Here is an 18,463-nt window from a genome sequence, read left to right as displayed (position 1 = left end):
TTTACGCTCAAGCTAGTTCAAAGCAAATTTCTGGAAAAAGCAAATAACTCAATGCACATTAATGTCAGCTTGAAAAGTTTTAGTGGTTTTCATTATCGCTGCTTTTATTAGTCCTTAAAGAGATTGAAAGCCTTTTATTGGTATCCTAAAAATTGTATATGCCAGTCTGTAATAAGTTTATTTTATTTATTTATATAAATAAATATCAAGAGTGATTTTAATGTTCGCGGGTGTTCAGTTTGTCTCCTCCAATGTTCCTCACAATGTCTTTACAGCTGATGGGAGCAGAAGTCAGGCAGAATCTCCGTCACTTTACGCCCCAGCCTCTCCCGTCGCACTTCTTTCTCTCTCTCTTTGCGCAGCAGACACGGGAGCTGCCTCCAGGCCAGGAAGCATCGCCGCAGCACCCGTCTGAAGTGCAGGCAGATGGAGGGACAGAAGGGAACAAGCAAGTGAGCAATAAAAACTGAATTATTGAGACCTCTGGGTTGACGAGGCCTAATGAGTTTTTCACACGGTGTCACTGGGGGCTTATTGACAATGGCAGATTGGCAGCCGGTGGGAATTCACCTGCAGTCTGTGGTCATTTACTTCATCTGAATTTAGCAGCGAACTTTTGTTACATTTACATTTTATGGCATTGATAAAGACAAAAACTTGAACCAGGGCTGAGGAAAATATTAACTTTGTCCTCAATGGGAAGAGAATGAAGGAATAATAATGCTGTACTTCAGCATAATATAATCTAATTGTGTTTCTTGGTTTAAAATGTATATTCAGCATACAAAGAAGCCTACTGTTGGATGGTAAAAATGCAAAACATACATGCCAAACCTTGGTCATGCATTGCCCTTTCTGAGCATTGTCTAAATATGACTACATATTCAGGTCTTAATGATGGCTATTGTCATCAGGTCCTCTAAACATGAGCAAACCTGAGAGCTTCAACAGCACACATTATAAACATCATTCTACACAATTACTGGTGAAAACACTGACTTAGACTACCTATAGCCTACTAACCTAAATATTTGGCATTGCTGATGTTAGCACTGAGAAGCTAACTTATCAAAATCTCTCAAAAGTCTGTTTGACTAATAGTGATGCATTGTTTGTGAAAGTCAGTGCTGATACTGAAGTTTAGAGTAACATTTTACAGCACAACAGAAAATCTGCTAAATCATGTGACATTATCGCTCAATGTCTGTCACCAGGGCTGATATGACAGATACTAACCCACTGCTTAAATGAAACTCTAATGACTAGTTATCACTAGTTTTTATGACTTAATTGAGCATAATGATTCTGGTGCACCCTGAGGACATAGCAGTGCCTTTTATGTTTACTGATTTTGTCCTGTACATGAGTAAATTGTGATTTTTGACAGTAAAGTATCCAGTTTAATTTCAACTGCCAACTTTATCAACAATCATGAGTATTTGTTGTGGAAAATATAAAAAGGCTTCATCACATCACCTGACACCTACCACAAAGTAAGGGTTAGAGTCATTTTAAATAATTATATGAAATCTTTACAATAATGATTTTTTTTTCTCTTGTAGCACAAAAAGTGACTTGCCAAAATCTCACAGGAGTTCTAAAGTAGTAGTATTATTATTTCCATTGATCTATGGCACAGGATCAGTCCAGATGAAAACCCTATGCCAGTGATAATGTGTGGCTCTTTTGAGATGATTTGTAGCTCTTTTATGTCTTTCTTTGAAATATTTTCTCCCAGAAAACCTTAGACAAGTTAAACTTTGACCTCAGAAATTATCCATAGTAAGTTACATTAATCGGTTCATTTCCCATTCTCAATTCAGGTGGCTTTAATTGTCAAATTGTATTTTTTGTCTACATATTTCCATTGCCCTTATTTCCATTTTCCCCCTTTTTTCTTTTTAGCCAAATGTAATCAAATTTCACTGCTTTTAAGGCCATTTTTGCCAATTTTTACCCATTTTTGCCACTTTAATCCAGTTTTTGCCCTTTTCACCAGTTTTTGCCTCTATTATCCTGTTTTTGTATTTTTTTTTTTTGCCTTTTTGCCCCCTCTCGCCCATTTAAGCTGCTTTTTGCCATTGAATGCCACTTTTTCCACATTTTTTCCCAGTTTGCCCACTCTTCACTCATTTTTTGCCATGTTTTTACTGCTTTTTGACTATTTCTGCCACCTGTAACTTATTTTTTTCTTGTCCATTTTTGCCACTTTTCCTCCCCATTTTTGCAATTTTACACCCAGTTTTTGCCGTTTTATGCCTATTTTGCCCCTCGTCACCACTTCTTTGAAGCTTTTGCAGATTTTTGCCACTTTAACCCATTTTACCACTTTTACCACGTGGATTGCGGCTCTTGCACAGGTATTTTTCAACAATTAGGCAATTAGGCTCTATGGTTGAACAGGGTTGAGTAGCACTTGCCCAATGCAAATCCAGAGTTTATCCAGAGTCTATATTACATAAGAGGCAAAACATCCTTACTAACTGCATTAATTATAACATGGACAACATTTATGACTTAAATAAATGGCTTCACATCAAACTGCACAGTTTGAGATCTTACTCAAATGTTCCAGTGTCTCATTTTGTCATGTTTCCTTGAATTTATTAAAGGTGACATGTCATCTCTCTTTCCCACCTTCTAACTCAGTCCTCTGTGGTCTAAATGAAATGTCTATCCTGTGCTTTGGTCAGAATTTAGATCAAGCATAAGGGGAGGTTTTTAAAATGAGCTCCTTCTCACCTCGCCTTCCTCTTCCACAGGGTGTGCTGGCATGAGTACAGCTGTGTGCTAACAGGGCAGGTAAGGCCAGGTGAAGGACAGGTGTTATTAAACGGCTCACTGTGATGTCACAGTGAACATAAATTTTGAACTAATCGACGGATTTTGGACATAGAGAGCCATGAACAAAGAACTGGGTAAAGACCTGGGACTCTGGATACACAAATAAATGTGCAAAAATACAAAAAAGAAAAAAAAGGGTTTTCATGATGTGTACTTTTAAACTTCCTTTATAGAAGAGGCTTTGTGTCTGTTTGATAGAAATCGGTCTTTGATAGAAATTTGAGAATTTTTTATTTTGCTAAACTTTTATCAAATTTCTCTGATTTTAAATATCAATATCAAACTTTGGCATGCTCTGAGGTCAGTTTTTCATTTGAGACATGTTAGGGGTAAACGTTTCTGGGGCTGTGTTGGGACCCGCAGCGGCATCCACAGTCAACATATGGGAAATTCATGGGTATCAAACCTGTTATTGTGCTCCTCAGACAGTTCCTGACGATCCCACTCCAGCAGCCTCTCCTGGGTCACATGGTCCAGCAGTGCAAGCAGAAACCTCCTCAGAGTGCGAGTGCGATAGAAACGCTCAGCTCTCTCTTCTTGAATCATCTGCCAGTCCTTTAGCTGAAACAGGCAACACTCACTCAGAGAAGAAATCTGATAGTGACAACAGAATTAAACATGACCATGTTGTCCATACTTTGTTTGAAGTGATCTAAATTGCAGTTTATCGGGATTAAATCCCATCTTATCAACAAAACTTGCTGTTACATGCCTTTATCTAATTGTGGTGTTTTTTTCCCCCCTAATTTAAAAAAAACATAGTTTTAAATTTCTATTGACTTGTTTTATTGCTCTAGTTTCATTACTTTTTCTATTCTTTTACTGTTTCTATCTAATTTTATTGCTTTCATCTTGTTTTAATGTTTTTGTACTCACTATTTATCCCCTCCAGCTTTTATTGTGCCTTTTCCTGTTGGCCTCTTTTATGTTTTGGCTTTTATATTGTTTTACCTTTTTCTTTTTATTGTTTTAACCTTGCTGTGGTACTTACTTTATTGCTTATATCTCTGTATTGATTGTCCTTTTTATTACTTTTATCTTGTTTAATTGCCTTAATCTTAATTTTTTTTTTTGTTGTTTCTCTATTATTGCATGTCTCTTTTCCAATTTGTAGATGGTTTATCTTGTTTTATTACTTTGTTTATATCCTCTCTGTCTTTTATTGCTTTTGTATTGTTTACTTTTTCTTTTTTTGTTTCTTTTTTGCCTGTTTTTATTGTCTCTTGTCCATGGTTTTCTCTTTTTTGCCTTTATCTAGAGTTACTGCTTTATTTCCTTTATTGATACTATATCTTAGTACTAATCATATTTTTTGATTTCCTCTTTTTATTGTTTGGTATTGTTTCATTGCATTTTTTTTTCTCTTTATTTTTTCAGTGTTGGATGGCTTTTTGTCTACAGCAATTACAGTATACACACAACCATGTTGCCTACACTTTGTAGCTGAGAATAACAGTTTATAAGGATTCAATCCCACCTCATCTACAAAACTTGTTGCTTTTTCTTTCTTTATCATTAAACAAAAATGTTCTTATAGTTTTAAATTTATTGCTTTCATCTTGTTTCATTTCGTTCTCTTTTCTATTGTTTTTATCTTGCTTTAGCACTTTTGGTTCTCATTGTTTCTACCTTCTGCTTTTATTGTACCTTTTTCTCTTTCCTATTGGTCTTTTTTTGTTTTGCTTTTTATTTTCTAAAACTTTTTAATTGTTTTTACCACTCTGTTTTTACCACTCTGTTTTACTTTCATCTTGTTTTATTGCTTTCATATATTGGTTGACTCTGTTGCTATCATCTTGTGTAAAAGCTTTAAACTTGTTTTTTTGTGTTTTTCTTTTGTATTTCTAAACCTCTTGTTGTTTTTCTCCTTTTTAAAATTCATTTGTGGTTTTATTGCTTTCTGTTTCTCGTTGCTTTTATTTTGTTGGCTGTTTGTTTGTTTCTTGTTTTTGGAAAGATTTTTTTCTCATTTTATTGCTTTTATCTAGATTTGAAAAATATTTTCCCATATTTATTTATATCTCTAATTTTTCTTTATCTTGTTTTGCTTTTGTCTTTTACAGTTTAATCAAACTGTATTCCTTTTTCTCTTTATTGTTTCTGTTTTTATTGCTCTCTGCCTCTATTTTTCTAATCAATATAATCTTGTTTTATTGTTTCTATCTTGCATTTCCTACTTTTTTTATTGTTTCTTGTTTTCTACTGCTTCTTTTATTGCTTTTTCCCCTTTTCTTGTGTCTATGTCACATTATTGCCTTCTTGTTTTATGGTTTTTCATTTATTAAAATCATAATACACTGTTTCTTTATGTAAATATTATTATTTCACGCTTATAAATATGTAAGAGAATTATCCAAACTTCTCATTTAAGATTAGGGACCTCATACTTGAGGCAGAACTGGACATTAAAAAGGTGTTGCTTTAAGTCTCCTGTAGTAGATGGGAAGACTGCAATCTTGTCTGAGTAGCTGCGTGGATGACTGTGTGTGTGTTATGTGCGTTGTGTATACACACTCTCTTCCAGCAGCTTAAGCTCCTCTGAAGCAAAAAGTGCTGGTAAAGTCGGTCAGCAGAAGCTTCCTTCTCAGACAGGGACTCTCTTGCTGATTGCAGCCAGCCTTGTGTGCAGCGCCTCAGGAGGAAGAGATTGTGGTGACTGTCTGCCAGCTGGCGAGGATTGAAAAGAAAAGCACCGATACGCACTGATGAATGCATCCAAACTCAAAAGTATGTGCCAGGTTGAAACAATGGAGCGGTGTCAAATGACGAGCTGCCTGTCTTCAACCGCAACTCACGCTCCGAGAGGGATTTGTATTTATCTGCCTAACACGTATGCACAGGAGGTTTTGTGTGGTAGTGTGAACACAGGAACATTTTGAAGACAACATGGTGATACTAAAAAGGGAGTGTGGCTACAGAGATGTTTCACATGCCTCTTCCCTCTGTCTTGTTTGTTTGAGTTAGTGTCCAAAATGATGAGTGTGTCCTGTAGCTTTGCATTTGGCACAGGATGCTTGATTAAATGCTGAGCATTTTTTCACTGAAGCCAGTTTGTCCATTACTTCAATTATAAACATTTTAGATGTTTTAGATTGGGTGCCATGTGGTTGATGGTCTCTTACAGTAATTATCAACTTTATAAAGCAGGCCCTCAGACTATCAAAATAACGGAGCATAATGAATTACCAAAAGATTAAAAAAGGAGGCTTTTGAAGAAAATTCCATACAGAAAATAGGGATGAAAAGCAATTGCAACAAGAACTACTACCTGGCAGTCATACCTCCATGAGGTATTCAACTTTAAAGTGATGAAGTAAAATGGGTCTGGGAGAGGGCTGGGTTTTTAGTAGTGTGGTTGGTAGGAATCACATGTCTTCAATGTGTAGGTGCATGTTTTATAACAAACTTAGGATTAAAGAACTAGTTAAGTGTACAGAGGTCAGATTGATACATATTGCAATGACCTTGTAATATGTTATCGAGCAAGAGATGACCATGAGGTCTAATGACTTTGGCCTATAATCAGATCATCTTTATGTCAGAATGGACACGTGTAAAGTTTGAGGAAAATACCTTAAAAGAAGGCCCAGATGGACAGCCAGCCTGAAAACCTACTGGCCTTGACCACCGCTGCACGGAGGCATAAATACTAGCAGCTGAGGCAAACAGGAGAACGGATAAAGGGGGAAAATATTCTAATAATGAACCAATTTCCATACCTTGAAAATGCCTCTTCCTAAAACTTATGTTTAAGCAACAGCAATACAATAATCAAGAAAACAATAAGACTGTTTAATCCTCTTTGAATTCCTAAAATCCTCATCAGATTAGATTTAGTAATCTTCCTCTGACAGAAATCTAAACAAGCCTCTCTTCATAAGAATACATGGAGGCGTTATGTCCTTCATCAGACTATGAGCCATGATAAACACCCAGCTGCTGTATTTATGATGCTTTAAGCAGCCTTTAAGTGGATGCCTCCAAACATGATGATACCTGAGACTACTGTGGTTTCCAGGGGGCTTTTTATTCTTCAGATTCACTTACCACTAAAGGTCAGAATTGAGAGCCTGAAATACCCCTGGCACAGTTTCTTGTCCAAATACGATTTTTCCTCTACAAACATAATGCAAAAATGTGTGTTTCTTAAAGTGCTAATAGCAGACAGGTAAATTACCTGTATGTTGGCCTGTCTGAGCTGAATGAGGCGTATCCAAGGTGCCAGGCCTTTGCGTAGAAGCAAGTTTCTGTGGTAGTGCTGACGGGCCAACTTCAGGAGCTCCTGTTGCTTTTCCTGTTGCCTCCGTTTCTCCTCTTCTCTCTGTATGCAGGGAAAAAGTGAAACCTTTTGAATACTCTGCGATGTCTCAGGTGTTTAATGTAACCCAGTTATATCTCACCTCCCTCTCCTGTCGTCTCTCCTCTCTCTTCTTCTCTGCTGCTCTGCGTTTCTCCTCCTCTTCCTCTCTCTGCCTCTGCTCCTCAGCTGCTTTCATCTCAGCCTGGAAAGATGCATCTTCAGGTTGAATTTGTGCTATTCCCTCAATGTTTCAGGCATACTTGTCTTTCAAAACAAGAGAATAACTTTAATATATTGTACCAGTTTTTCCTCTTCCTTCTTTCGTTTTAGTTCCTCAATTTCCTTCCTCCGTTCTGCACGCTGGCGTGCGCGAGACTCCATGGCTTTAGGGAGAGGAACAAAGGTGAGTTATTGAGTGAATATTTGATGTGATTGGATATTTTTGCCCTTTATATTTAGAACATGTAATTGAAGTCAGGGTACACATCATATCAATGCAGTTATTGAAGGACTACGGACCTTAAGGCTTTTTTATATAAATGCAAATTATTCCTCAAACATATGTGACACAGAGTTATGTTGTCAAAGGCACAGGCATTCTGTTGCCACATTTTTGGAATATATTAAAGTTTCCTTGGAGACTGACCCGTGATGATCGGATGTGAACATGTCTGCTGTGTGACTGCTTTCCTCGGAGGTTCACAGAGACCTTCCTGTTCTCCATTAGCTCCCTTTACCCTGCAACAGAAACAGCCCAAGTCAGAAACACAGCTAGGTCATAACCCTGCCTGTACCCTGACATGTTCCTGATCATTGACTGAAACATTTCACCAGGCACTAACTAAATGGAAACTCAGCCAATGTGTGTCAGACTGGCCTGAATCTCAAAAAGAATTCCAATGAGGTGCTAAAACTTTTTCCTTCTGACTTATAAAAGCTGTTACAAAGTACGTTCAAGGTTTTACAGACTTCTTTGAAAGCCCACTTTGTTTGAAATATATGAGTAAGTGAATAATAAATGAAAAAAATAATGCATTTTGCACAACCTCCTGACTGCAGCTCTATACTCCCTGCAAACTCTCTCTGTAGCTGATTCTTTGTACCTGCTCCTGTGTGAGCTGTATTCAGAAGGGAAAGCTATTAACAGATAATGACTTTTACCCTGATTCACCTCAGTGTTGCTGCTGAGAACAAGTGTCTGCACTATACATACTAGAAATCACCTTAAAAGGCTGCCTTTTTCATTAAAAATTCTTTCAACCCCATTTATCCATTCAGATTTTCACACAGTGACATGCCAACTTATTCTCTGTTACTCAGCACTGTTGAAAACGAAGTGAGGTAGCCTCCTATTTTTACTATCCAAAGAGAGATACCTATACATATTTTAGGAGAAATTAATCACTGATTATTGATTGGACAGCTGTTAAAATTAATGTCTGAATGGGAATAAAACCCTATCTGCCATGAAGCTACACTGATTTTGCAGCATCATGATGATGCGAAGCTGCTTCAATTAAAAAGATTAAACTTGAGCGAATAATATTTTTTAAAGCTGTTACCTAATCATCCAAATCATTGCCATCTGGATAATTTGTTCTGTGCAAAGTCTAAGATTGACAGGAATTGTTGCAAATATTGATATTTGTGACATCAACCCATGCTATAGGCCTTACTAGTAGTTCAGGTAATTTTAATAATCTAGTTTCTCATCTTTAACTAACACATTATTTTGTCTTTAATGCTCTCTCCAGTAGGTGTGGGAATCAGATATGGTATGGCCAGCAGGGGGCGACGTTTCAATACAATGGAAATGAAATTTTAGGATACGATTGGCAGCAATACTAGACATGACGAGACAATATTATATAATGTGAAATGATACTAATGCGATATGCGATATGATACGATATGATTTGATAAAATATAATACGATGTGTACTGAACCTATACAATAAGATGCAATACAATAGGACAGGACAGGATACAATGTTATAGGATATGATTTGATACCATATGATCATAGACTGTAAAAAGATCAGCCGTCTGCTTACAATAGGCAGACTCATACAGCTTTTGAAGCCAATCCGCGGTGGCTTCCATATTGAAATCGCTGTCTAAACCGAATTTGGGTCAACTTAACAGCCTATTTTCTCCCACCCTCAAATCACCATCCAGGCCTTTAATCAATTATTTAAAAAAAAAATCTATCAATAGGACAAGCATAGTAACTTGAGGGAACTGTTTTTCATCTTGGTATAATTGAGTGTATTTTAGTCTGTGTTTTAAACATGAAAAAGGAATGGAGACCACACATTGCGTTTTCAGATAGACATGGTTCTGGTTCTGGCATTCTCACCAGTTTAAGCAGAACCAAAGTGGTAGGACATGATGGACATGTATCACCACATCCAGCTCCACTTTTGCCCAAGTCCTTGCTGCTGTCCTAGTATTCCTTCTCCAGTTTCTCAAATTAATTAATTATTTGGTCTGGTGTTCTGGTGAACCCAGCCTTTGCTATCTCTTCCACGAGTTCGGCATATAACTTGCTCTTCCTTGTATTACTCTCCAGCTTCACCTGGAATTCTGTCGATGCCCAGATCACAACCAAACATTTTGTCTCTCCAGCAGACAACTTTTTCTCCATTTTCTACTCGTCTTCACAACCTAGAAAATGACACACCCTCTGATGATGACACGGTTCCAAGAGAGAACCAAATATTTTTGGTCCCAGCTGAGAACCAACTTTTCAGGTTCAGAAACATTTTTTTTCCCTGTTTGATTGCGCCAGCCATTTCAAAATTAGGTTCAGGAACTGGAACCAGCACGGAGCCCTGCCAGTCTGAAAGGCCTATCTATGGCCTTAAATCTCTAATAAGCCATGATTAAACATGACACTAGGATCTCCAGGTTGTAGCACGAACAGGCTAATCCATTATATAAACACTGGAACTACAAAAGCAGCCATTTTGACTTATTTTCAAATTTTGCGCTGATAAAAAACTGCATTAAAAAAGAGTCCCAGTCAAAACTTTGAATGATCTGTAAAGTCTGCATGATATTATGCCCATAGTTTGAAATCTGTAAAAGAATGCTAATTAATAAACCTTCATCAGCAAATCTAGTAGATTATTTTGCACAATTTAAATACTTAATCAATGTTTGCTATGTAAAAAGACACAACCCTTCTGCTAATGGTTTACGTGAAAGCAAACTTACCGATTACTTTTTTAATCATATTTATGAATATTATTATGAAACACCTTTTAACTCACATTTAAATTTAAATGTAAATGGCTTTAAATTTTACTGAAGTAAAGCAAACCCACCTCTTCTCTGTGTGCCCAGTCATTTGACTCTTTGCTTTCTGGCCTCTGAGCACTGAAAGCTGGGTAAGCTGAGCTGTTTTCTCCATTTCCAGCTCCAGGTTGGTCATGCTCTGCTCCTGCTTCAGTCGGGCTATCTGCTCCTGTTGCTCCTTTAGCAGCTTCCTCTGCTGTGTGATGATCTGCTGCTGGACGGCGTGTCTGTTCTCAAACCTGCTGCCCAGCGACCCTGTTTTTTTCAGAAAGGGAACGCCATCACCCTTGCCCTCACCTTTCTTCTGTGCCTCATGGAGCTCAGCAGCGGTCAGTGTTACATGATGTCGGGTCACCTGCCATGGCTGAGAGGGATGCGTCACAGCACCTAGAGGGGTTGTTTTCTGATGCACTGTGGAGGCGTGAGGGGCCAAAGTTCCTGACCTGTGATGATCTTCCTTCAGGGTAGGAAAGAGAGAAGAAATGCAGATGGGGGAATATAGACTTATAAAAAAGAATGTCTGTAGGAAAAATCCAAGGGGAGAAGTCAAGCTTTTCATCTTAACTGAGCCCCAGGAGTCATGATATACAGTACATGAGCAGCAGCACTCGTTTGACCTTTCACTACTAATTCCTGCAAGTTCAATATCATCATCTAGTCCTGTTTCATTTGCCTCTTGGGCCCTAGCACCTCTACACCTCTTATATTTCTCTGCTTTGCTTTCCATCTAAACTATACCTTCCAATCCACTGCAATTTTTAACTTCTTCTTTCCAGAATCATGATTCCTTCAGCAGGAAACAACCTGTTGTTTCTGAAGACATGCTGAGAAGTTCTCAGGTCATCCCAAGTAGAGAGGGGATTTTTGTAAACAACTCTATTGTTCAGTTTAGACCCAAACTTTTGGCATAATGAGGACTTTTCAGAGCACCCCTCACCTTATTTGTTGTTTCTGGCTCAACAGATGCAGCAGCCTCAGGAGGTGCCATTATCAGCTCATGTTTTGGGGTTTCTGTGGCCATGAGTTTGCCTGTTGAGGCAGCACTGATTAAGGCAGCCATCTTGCGCCGTGTCGCCTTCTGCTGGGCCAAAAGATCTCGTTGCTCCTTTTCCATCCGACACCACAGCTGCCACTCATTCAGGCATCGCCGTAATAACCGTCTCCGGTCACTCTCCACAGCCAGCTGGCATTGTCTGCAGTTTATGAGACATGTGATGTGTTTTCAACCTTAAATATTTGTGTGGTAACTGAATATTTTGAAATAAAGTCTTAGCTGTTTTTATTTTAGGTAGCTTTCCCATCGTGTCACTTGTAAATGGCAGGTTTTATCATACTGCCTTTTTAGCTCTTGCCTGTTTTCAGCTCGTAGCTCCTCCTCTGTTCTGGCCACCTCTCGCTGCCTCCGTTGAGCCCACGCCAAAGTCCGCCATGCTCGCCATGCCCTCAGCTGCCTCTTCCAGTCACACAGGGCCATGGCTTTACCCAAACGCAGCCTTTGATCCAACACTAAAGAATACCATGCAGAGAAATGCCTGTGCAGAAACTAAAAACATGCAGGCCCAAAAGTTAGCTAATCTGCATTATTACAATTGTAGCTCAAATGACAAAACCTACTCCCAGGTAGTAACAACAGGCTTTCACCTTGAGGTCAAGCATTTGAACCTTGCATTTGATTTTCTCTTCTCTATATAGTTGCTCTGTGTCCCGCTTCTGCTGCTGCTGCTCTATAAGTGGAGGAACTGACTGGAAGCTTCTTGCTGCCCTCTGCCCTTCAACTCTCTCCCTTTCCCTGTAGAATAAACATGCCATTACTTAAATGTAAATCTACCAGGACAAAAGGATTAAAGATACTAACAGATTAAAAAAAACATAACCCATAAAAATATTATTAAATCAAATAAACAGTGTCATTAAAAACATTATACTTTTCAGTTACAGTGCACTCAGAAAGTATTCAGACACCCTTCACTTCTTCCAACTTTGTTATGGTGCAATTGAAAAAAATATATTTTTTTCTCAGTAATCTATACTTAGTATCCCTTCATGACCTAGTGAAAACAGAATTTTGGATTTTTTTTCAAATTTATTAAAACAAAAAACGGAAACATCACATTGACATAAGTATTCAGACCCTTTACAAAAACACTTTAAATTTAGCTTAGGTTCCTCACACTTCTCTGGATCTTTGCTGAGATGTTTCTATGCCTTGATTGGAGCCCACCTATGGTAAAATAAATTGGACATGATTTGGAAAAGAAAACACCTCTCTATAAGGTGTTTCAAGGTGTAGAAACATCTCAGCAAAGATCCAGAGACATGGGAGGAAATAAATTTTAATTTTAATTGTTTTTGCCAAGGTTCTTAATTCTTATGTAAATGAGATATTTCACTTTCTTTAATAAGTCTGTAAAAAAATCTAAAATTCTGATTAATGAGAATAAAAATGTTTTGTTTTGTTTTTTTTACTATAGCATCATTCTGCAACATATGAGAATTGGAAATACTGAAGGGGGTCTGAATGTTCAGTATTGAGTACTGTTCCTTATAATAAATAAATAACCTTAGGTACTCAATCAGTGTTGTCAAAATGGGTCTAAAAGGTGCAGTGTGTAAAACTGGGGAGTATTGGCATCATTAAGCAATCAGATTTTAGATTGTGATGCACACTTCTGATGGTGACAGTGACAACCAGTGGAATCTAAAAATGTTTTCTGTTTTTTGCTCTCTTCTGTGTGCCGTAGAAACATGAAAATTGCAAAAATCCAAGATGGCAGACTCCATGGAGGGGATCCTCCCTATATGAATAAAGAGTTTTGAGTAAAAGTTTATATATTCAGGTGATTAAACACTAACTTGGTATATTTATGCATATTATGGTTCATTTTTACAATTTTTTTTTCTGCTAAATGCTACATGGCTAAATATTACACACTGCGCCTTAAAGACATCTTCTGAAAGGCTGTCTCCCCTTGTAATAAACTAAATATTTACTTGGTTTTGTCTTGGTCTCATACAAAGGCGAAGATTTTTTTTTCAAAGATCCGACCATATTTTCAGCATAATTTGTACACTTTGGATGCACTTCCTGCATCCACACTTCCCCCTTGTTTCAGCAGCAAGTGTCTGTGATGCAAAGAGTAGCAGATAAACATCTGAAATCAATTTCCTGCCATAATTTCTAAGTTAAGATACACATCAAAACTAATTTAGTTATAAAAAAAATCTGTTTGGAAAGTCTTTTGGTTGTAGTTTTGCAATCAAATGTCCTTTCCCTTACAATGACTAGTTGTCAGGGCTGTCTGTCTTCCCCCAGATTGTTCCCAACAGTTAGAGAGGGAGGGGTACATGCCAAAAAACATATCTTTGAGCCACTGAGTAAAACATGAACAAGCTGAGGGAAGTGATATTCCTTCAGTGTGAACACAGAGCTGAGACAAACAAACCCAGAGGGTTCAACTATATTCTTTTTTTCAGGAAATCATTACTTCCAAATAGAGGCTTTTTGACTTATTCACAAAGTTTGAGTGGGCGCAGTCGTTTTGTGAATCAGGTTCATAGCTTTTACAAAGCATCACACTGTTTGATTGCTGCACTACAGCTGAAAAGCAGCAGCAGTATTTGATGATGCATCAGTGAATGCCTCCAACAGCAAAGTGTGACACATCTCCCAGTTTATCTTATTTGATATGAGCAGGAAGGAGTGCTTTGTCTTTGAAGGGAGCTGATTTTGATCCAGGAGCATGGAGCAGGTGTATCTTCTCATCTAAACAAGCCAAATATGTATCTACTGCACTGCAGGCTATTTCAGAACTTTTTCGTGTGTTTGACAAAGTTCTGTTATTTTCCACTGTTGTTGCTTATCCCCTCATTTATGAATGAAAATCCCAGCATAGCACAATTGCCTTGTGACAGTGTTGTAAAAAGCCCAACATTAATCCCCTTTTCAATGTCACTTTTTTAATTTTATGAGTAGTGAGCACTAGCTTTTAAGGACCATCAAGAACAAGCAGCAATATTTTTGTCCACCGTTTCCACCCACAAGACTGCCTGCTTTCACAAGATTTACATCCCACAGGACCCTGCTCCCAATGCAGCCCTCTACTACACTATATATACACACATAGGGTATATCTAATTTTTGCTATCTTAATATTAAGAATGCCACATATTTCACCTTTTATAGCCATTCTAAAAGTCATTACCAATGTCAAACAGTTGCAGCCTGAATTAACTGTACTCAGGCACAGTTTTTCAGGACTTTACCATCAAATATTCCAACTCATATATAAATAGTCAGCCAAACAGTGTATTCTCTTTGTAGTTGAAAGGATAATAAACAGTGACTGTCCTTTCAGAGGATGTTTGTGACAAGAGCACACCAAGGACTATTGTCTCACAGAGTTTACCCACCAGTCCTTCTACAGGGACACTAACACAATAATAGTTTGAGCCAGAGAGCTGGCACACTGCAGACTCACTTTTGAGGAGATTACGGATAACCACTGAAGCAGACCAGATCCCATACAGGATGCTGCAATCATGAGAGGGGGCTGAGGCAGCTATGAGCAATTTTTGAAACCATCTCAACAGAGGGGATTGGTTATCATACCTCTGTCGAACCATCTGCTCCAGGCCTCTTCTCTCCTCCATCTGACGCCGCAGCCTCACCATTTCCTTCTGCACCATCTCCTCCTGCCTCTGTGCCTCCTGCCTCTTCCTCTTCTCCTCCTCTTGCGCCCTCCTTTTAGCCTCCTCTCTCGCCCCTTGCAGAGCCTCCCTCTCTTTCTGTTGCCTCTGCCTCTCAGCCTCCCGCTGAGCCCTGTTCTCTCTCACCTTCAGAGATAATCACAGATAATTAATGTAATTATAAAGGACTTTGTTTCACATGTTGTTTGATTCTTATCTCCTCTGTGTGATGAGGAATTTGTAAATGAAATACCTTCCTATGGCGGGCTTCCATGGTAACGATCGGGTCTCTAAACTTCTGTCTTGTTTGTCCGACATCCAGAGCAAGCTCCTCCATCACCCTAGAGTCCAGCACCTTTTGCTCCATCAGGTCCTGAAGGAAGCTGCTAACAGCACGGTGCTCTTCTTCTTCGGCCAGGCAGTTGTAAAGATCTGTGAGTATGAGAGCAGTGTTACACACCAGCTGAGAAAGCATTGTCAGTGACTTTTTATCCCGTAAACTTGACACTTTAAATCTCTGCTACTGCTGAAATTTTGAAAAGTACACAATTAGGTGGAAGTTTGATTTCCTTTGCTTGTAGGAAACTTGCAGAAGTAAAAGCAGCATATAGCTCAGGGAAAAATTTAAGAGACAATTACTCCCTAAATCAGCATTTCAGCATGTGTATAAGCCATTCTAAACCAGCATTACAAGCCATTTTAATCTAGCATATTCAACACAGGTATACGTCATTCATTCTAATGTGATGAAGAGGTTGGATGATCACTTTTTACCCTACATATTTTTACATAATCTACATTACTTTGTAGAAATTTGTTTTCACTTTGGCATTAAAGAGTTTTTGCCAAATTATATTGCCCATTATTGATTTATAAAATCAATTAAAGGGTAAAACATCCAAGGGGGTAAATACTTTTTTGTCAAAGTCAAAGTCAAATTATATTGACTATGATTGATTTAAAAAATTAAAAACATTGTAAAACATCCAATGGGTCAAATGCTTTTAATGGTTACTATAGGCTAAAAGGTCTCAAAAAGCAACCCATCATGCAACAATCATGCCAAGTCATTGATAGTCTGAAAGGGTTACAAAGCCATCTCTAAGGCTTTGGGACTCCAGTGAACCATGGTGAGAGCCATTATTCACAAATGGAGAAAACCTGTGAACAGTGGGGAACCTTCCCAGGAGTGGCCTGCCTTCCAAAGTTACACTAGGAGTGCATCAAAGATTTATCCAAGAGGTAACAAAAGAACCCAGAACATGTAAAAATCTGCAGGTCTAACTTGACTCATTGAACATCAGTGTTCATCATTCAACAAAAAGAAAGAGACTGGGCAGTTTGGCATCAATGGGAGAGTTCCAAGACCAAAAGGAACACAAAGGCTCGCCTCACATTTGCCATAAAACATCCTGATGATCCCCAAGACTTTTGGGATAGTATTCTGTGGACTGACGAGAAAAATGTTGAGCTTTTTGGAGGGTGTACGTCCCCTTACATTTAGAGTAAAATGAGGTATAAAGCAGAATGAGATTTTTGTCAGAAAACAGCTATTCATGTTTAGGATAAAAGCAATAAAGAGATAAGGGGTACCCCCTGGTCCACAGGGACTGAAATGAACCATGTCCTCTTTGCTGGCTTGTGATGCCAAATGTAAACCTGCCCTGTTAGAAAATATTGCAAAGGTAGTCAAATTTGAACTTGTCTCAAATAATCAAAACGATGAACCATACATAAAAAGGATGTGAAAAAATGTAATTAATATGGAACCTTCAAAGTTGTTGTAGTTTGGGATAGGAGGCTGAGGACTAGCCAGGGCAGCAGGGCTTCTCCTCCCTGCGGAGGACATCAGGTCATCCTCCTCCTCCATCTCTAGCTCCAGACGTAACTTGGAGCCCAGCCAATCTCCAAGAAGAGCCTGGGCTGTGAGAAAAAAAACAACCAAAAAATACATGTTATTTTTTTCTATTAGGCTGCCACCTTGACTGAACCCTTTCCTATAAAGGTAACAATTCTCCTGTGACACCTTGTTATTTTTTTTCCACGGGCTGACCTACCTTCACCGTAAGCGTCATCGTGGTCTCTTAACTGGTCCGAGCTGTGCAGAGGCATGGAGAGACTGCTGGTGCCCGAATGAGGTTTCTTTTGGGAGAAGACTTCAGATACAGCAAACTCTGAGGCCATCTCCACACGCTGCAGAATAGAAACAAACATATCAATTAATTAGATTATTCATTATAAACTGTTCGGTGAAAGAAAACAGAGAAAATTTCAAGCAAATTTAATCCCAAACAAAGTTAGATTACAGTGATACAAAAACAGCTTTTATGGGCTAACAGCTGCACAAGTGCAAGTTTCCTCACCTTCCTCCACTGATCGATATCGTCATTCTTCACATGTATCTGTCCATAAAAGAAAAAACATATCCAGGAGTAAGTGCAACTTGAAATGACACACCAAGGTCTATAAAGATGCATTTTTTGTGGCCAGTTTTGCTCGCTATAAAATGCCTACATAGGTTTCAGACACCTTGAGCTGTAAACCCAGGTGTGCAAATTAAAGTCTGAGCCAATCCCTGATGTCTGCGGATTATTTCACAGGAAAGCTAAGCTGTCGCTTTAAATCAGCAGATTACTTCAAAATCATATCCCAGACATGCAGGAGTCAGTGCTCAACACAGTAATTCAGCTATCTCTGTCTCACACCGCAGGCATGTGAGTGTCTGAAAGGCCATTTGTATGACATTCGTCCCCTGACATGATCCATGCCTTCATACATAGTATTAACACTGATGTGCCTCTTCTGAATTCATAAATCCATTAGGGACTTTTTTACAATCAAGTTTAAGCACTCGAGGGGATTATATAATCCTGGGGAAATGATCTGAAAAGCTAAACTGGATGAAAGAAGCATTATTGTGGATGGTTTAGCTATACAGATTAAAAAGGACAATTCATATCCTTGATTATGTTAAATTAGGTATTATATGATATGCAGATATGCAGATAATATAATCTTACTTGCTGAATCTGAGGCTACACCTAGTTTGATCCTGGTGTTAGGCCTACATGTGGAGACTGGAAATAAATCAGAGTAAAACACAAATAATGAACTTTAGAAAAAGAGGTACTAAAAGGAGCACAAAATGTTTTCCTTTGGTTCAATTGATTTAGAATATGCTGGGGAATATAAATACTTGGGTTTCGTTCTTGATGAATTCACAACTCATGCAGCTGGGATATGATGTCTCTGATTCTGCTGGAAGAGCTCTGGAACCTGTTGAGTATTGACATCCAGTACAGACACAGTACCAGTACCAACACATCCAATACC

General features: G+C 38.4%; 1 protein-coding gene across 1 annotated transcript in view; it reads right to left on the bottom strand.

The window, feature by feature from the left end:
• Positions 1-76: 76 nt before the first annotated feature.
• ccdc191 (coiled-coil domain containing 191) overlaps positions 77-18,463 on the bottom strand; it is a gene marked incomplete at its 5' end in the record, with an annotated part of 20,463 nt that continues 2,076 nt past the window's right edge. Inside the window, 16 exons of the mRNA XM_041814700.1 lie at positions 77-411; positions 3,251-3,405; positions 5,359-5,511; positions 7,022-7,165; positions 7,245-7,346; positions 7,445-7,527; positions 7,791-7,882; positions 10,474-10,901; positions 11,382-11,637; positions 11,797-11,987; positions 12,086-12,233; positions 15,054-15,277; positions 15,384-15,562; positions 16,901-17,053; positions 17,188-17,323; positions 17,494-17,532. Of these exons, the coding sequence (XP_041670634.1) occupies positions 270-411; positions 3,251-3,405; positions 5,359-5,511; positions 7,022-7,165; positions 7,245-7,346; positions 7,445-7,527; positions 7,791-7,882; positions 10,474-10,901; positions 11,382-11,637; positions 11,797-11,987; positions 12,086-12,233; positions 15,054-15,277; positions 15,384-15,562; positions 16,901-17,053; positions 17,188-17,323; positions 17,494-17,532 (2,625 nt within the window). The remainder of the gene's footprint in view (positions 412-3,250; positions 3,406-5,358; positions 5,512-7,021; positions 7,166-7,244; positions 7,347-7,444; positions 7,528-7,790; positions 7,883-10,473; positions 10,902-11,381; positions 11,638-11,796; positions 11,988-12,085; positions 12,234-15,053; positions 15,278-15,383; positions 15,563-16,900; positions 17,054-17,187; positions 17,324-17,493; positions 17,533-18,463) is intronic.

The sequence above is a fragment of the Cheilinus undulatus genome, linkage group 19 (assembly GCF_018320785.1).
Source record: "Cheilinus undulatus linkage group 19, ASM1832078v1, whole genome shotgun sequence".
NCBI lineage: Eukaryota > Metazoa > Chordata > Actinopteri > Labriformes > Labridae > Cheilinus > Cheilinus undulatus.
This window is presented reverse-complemented; position numbering and strand designations above follow the sequence as displayed.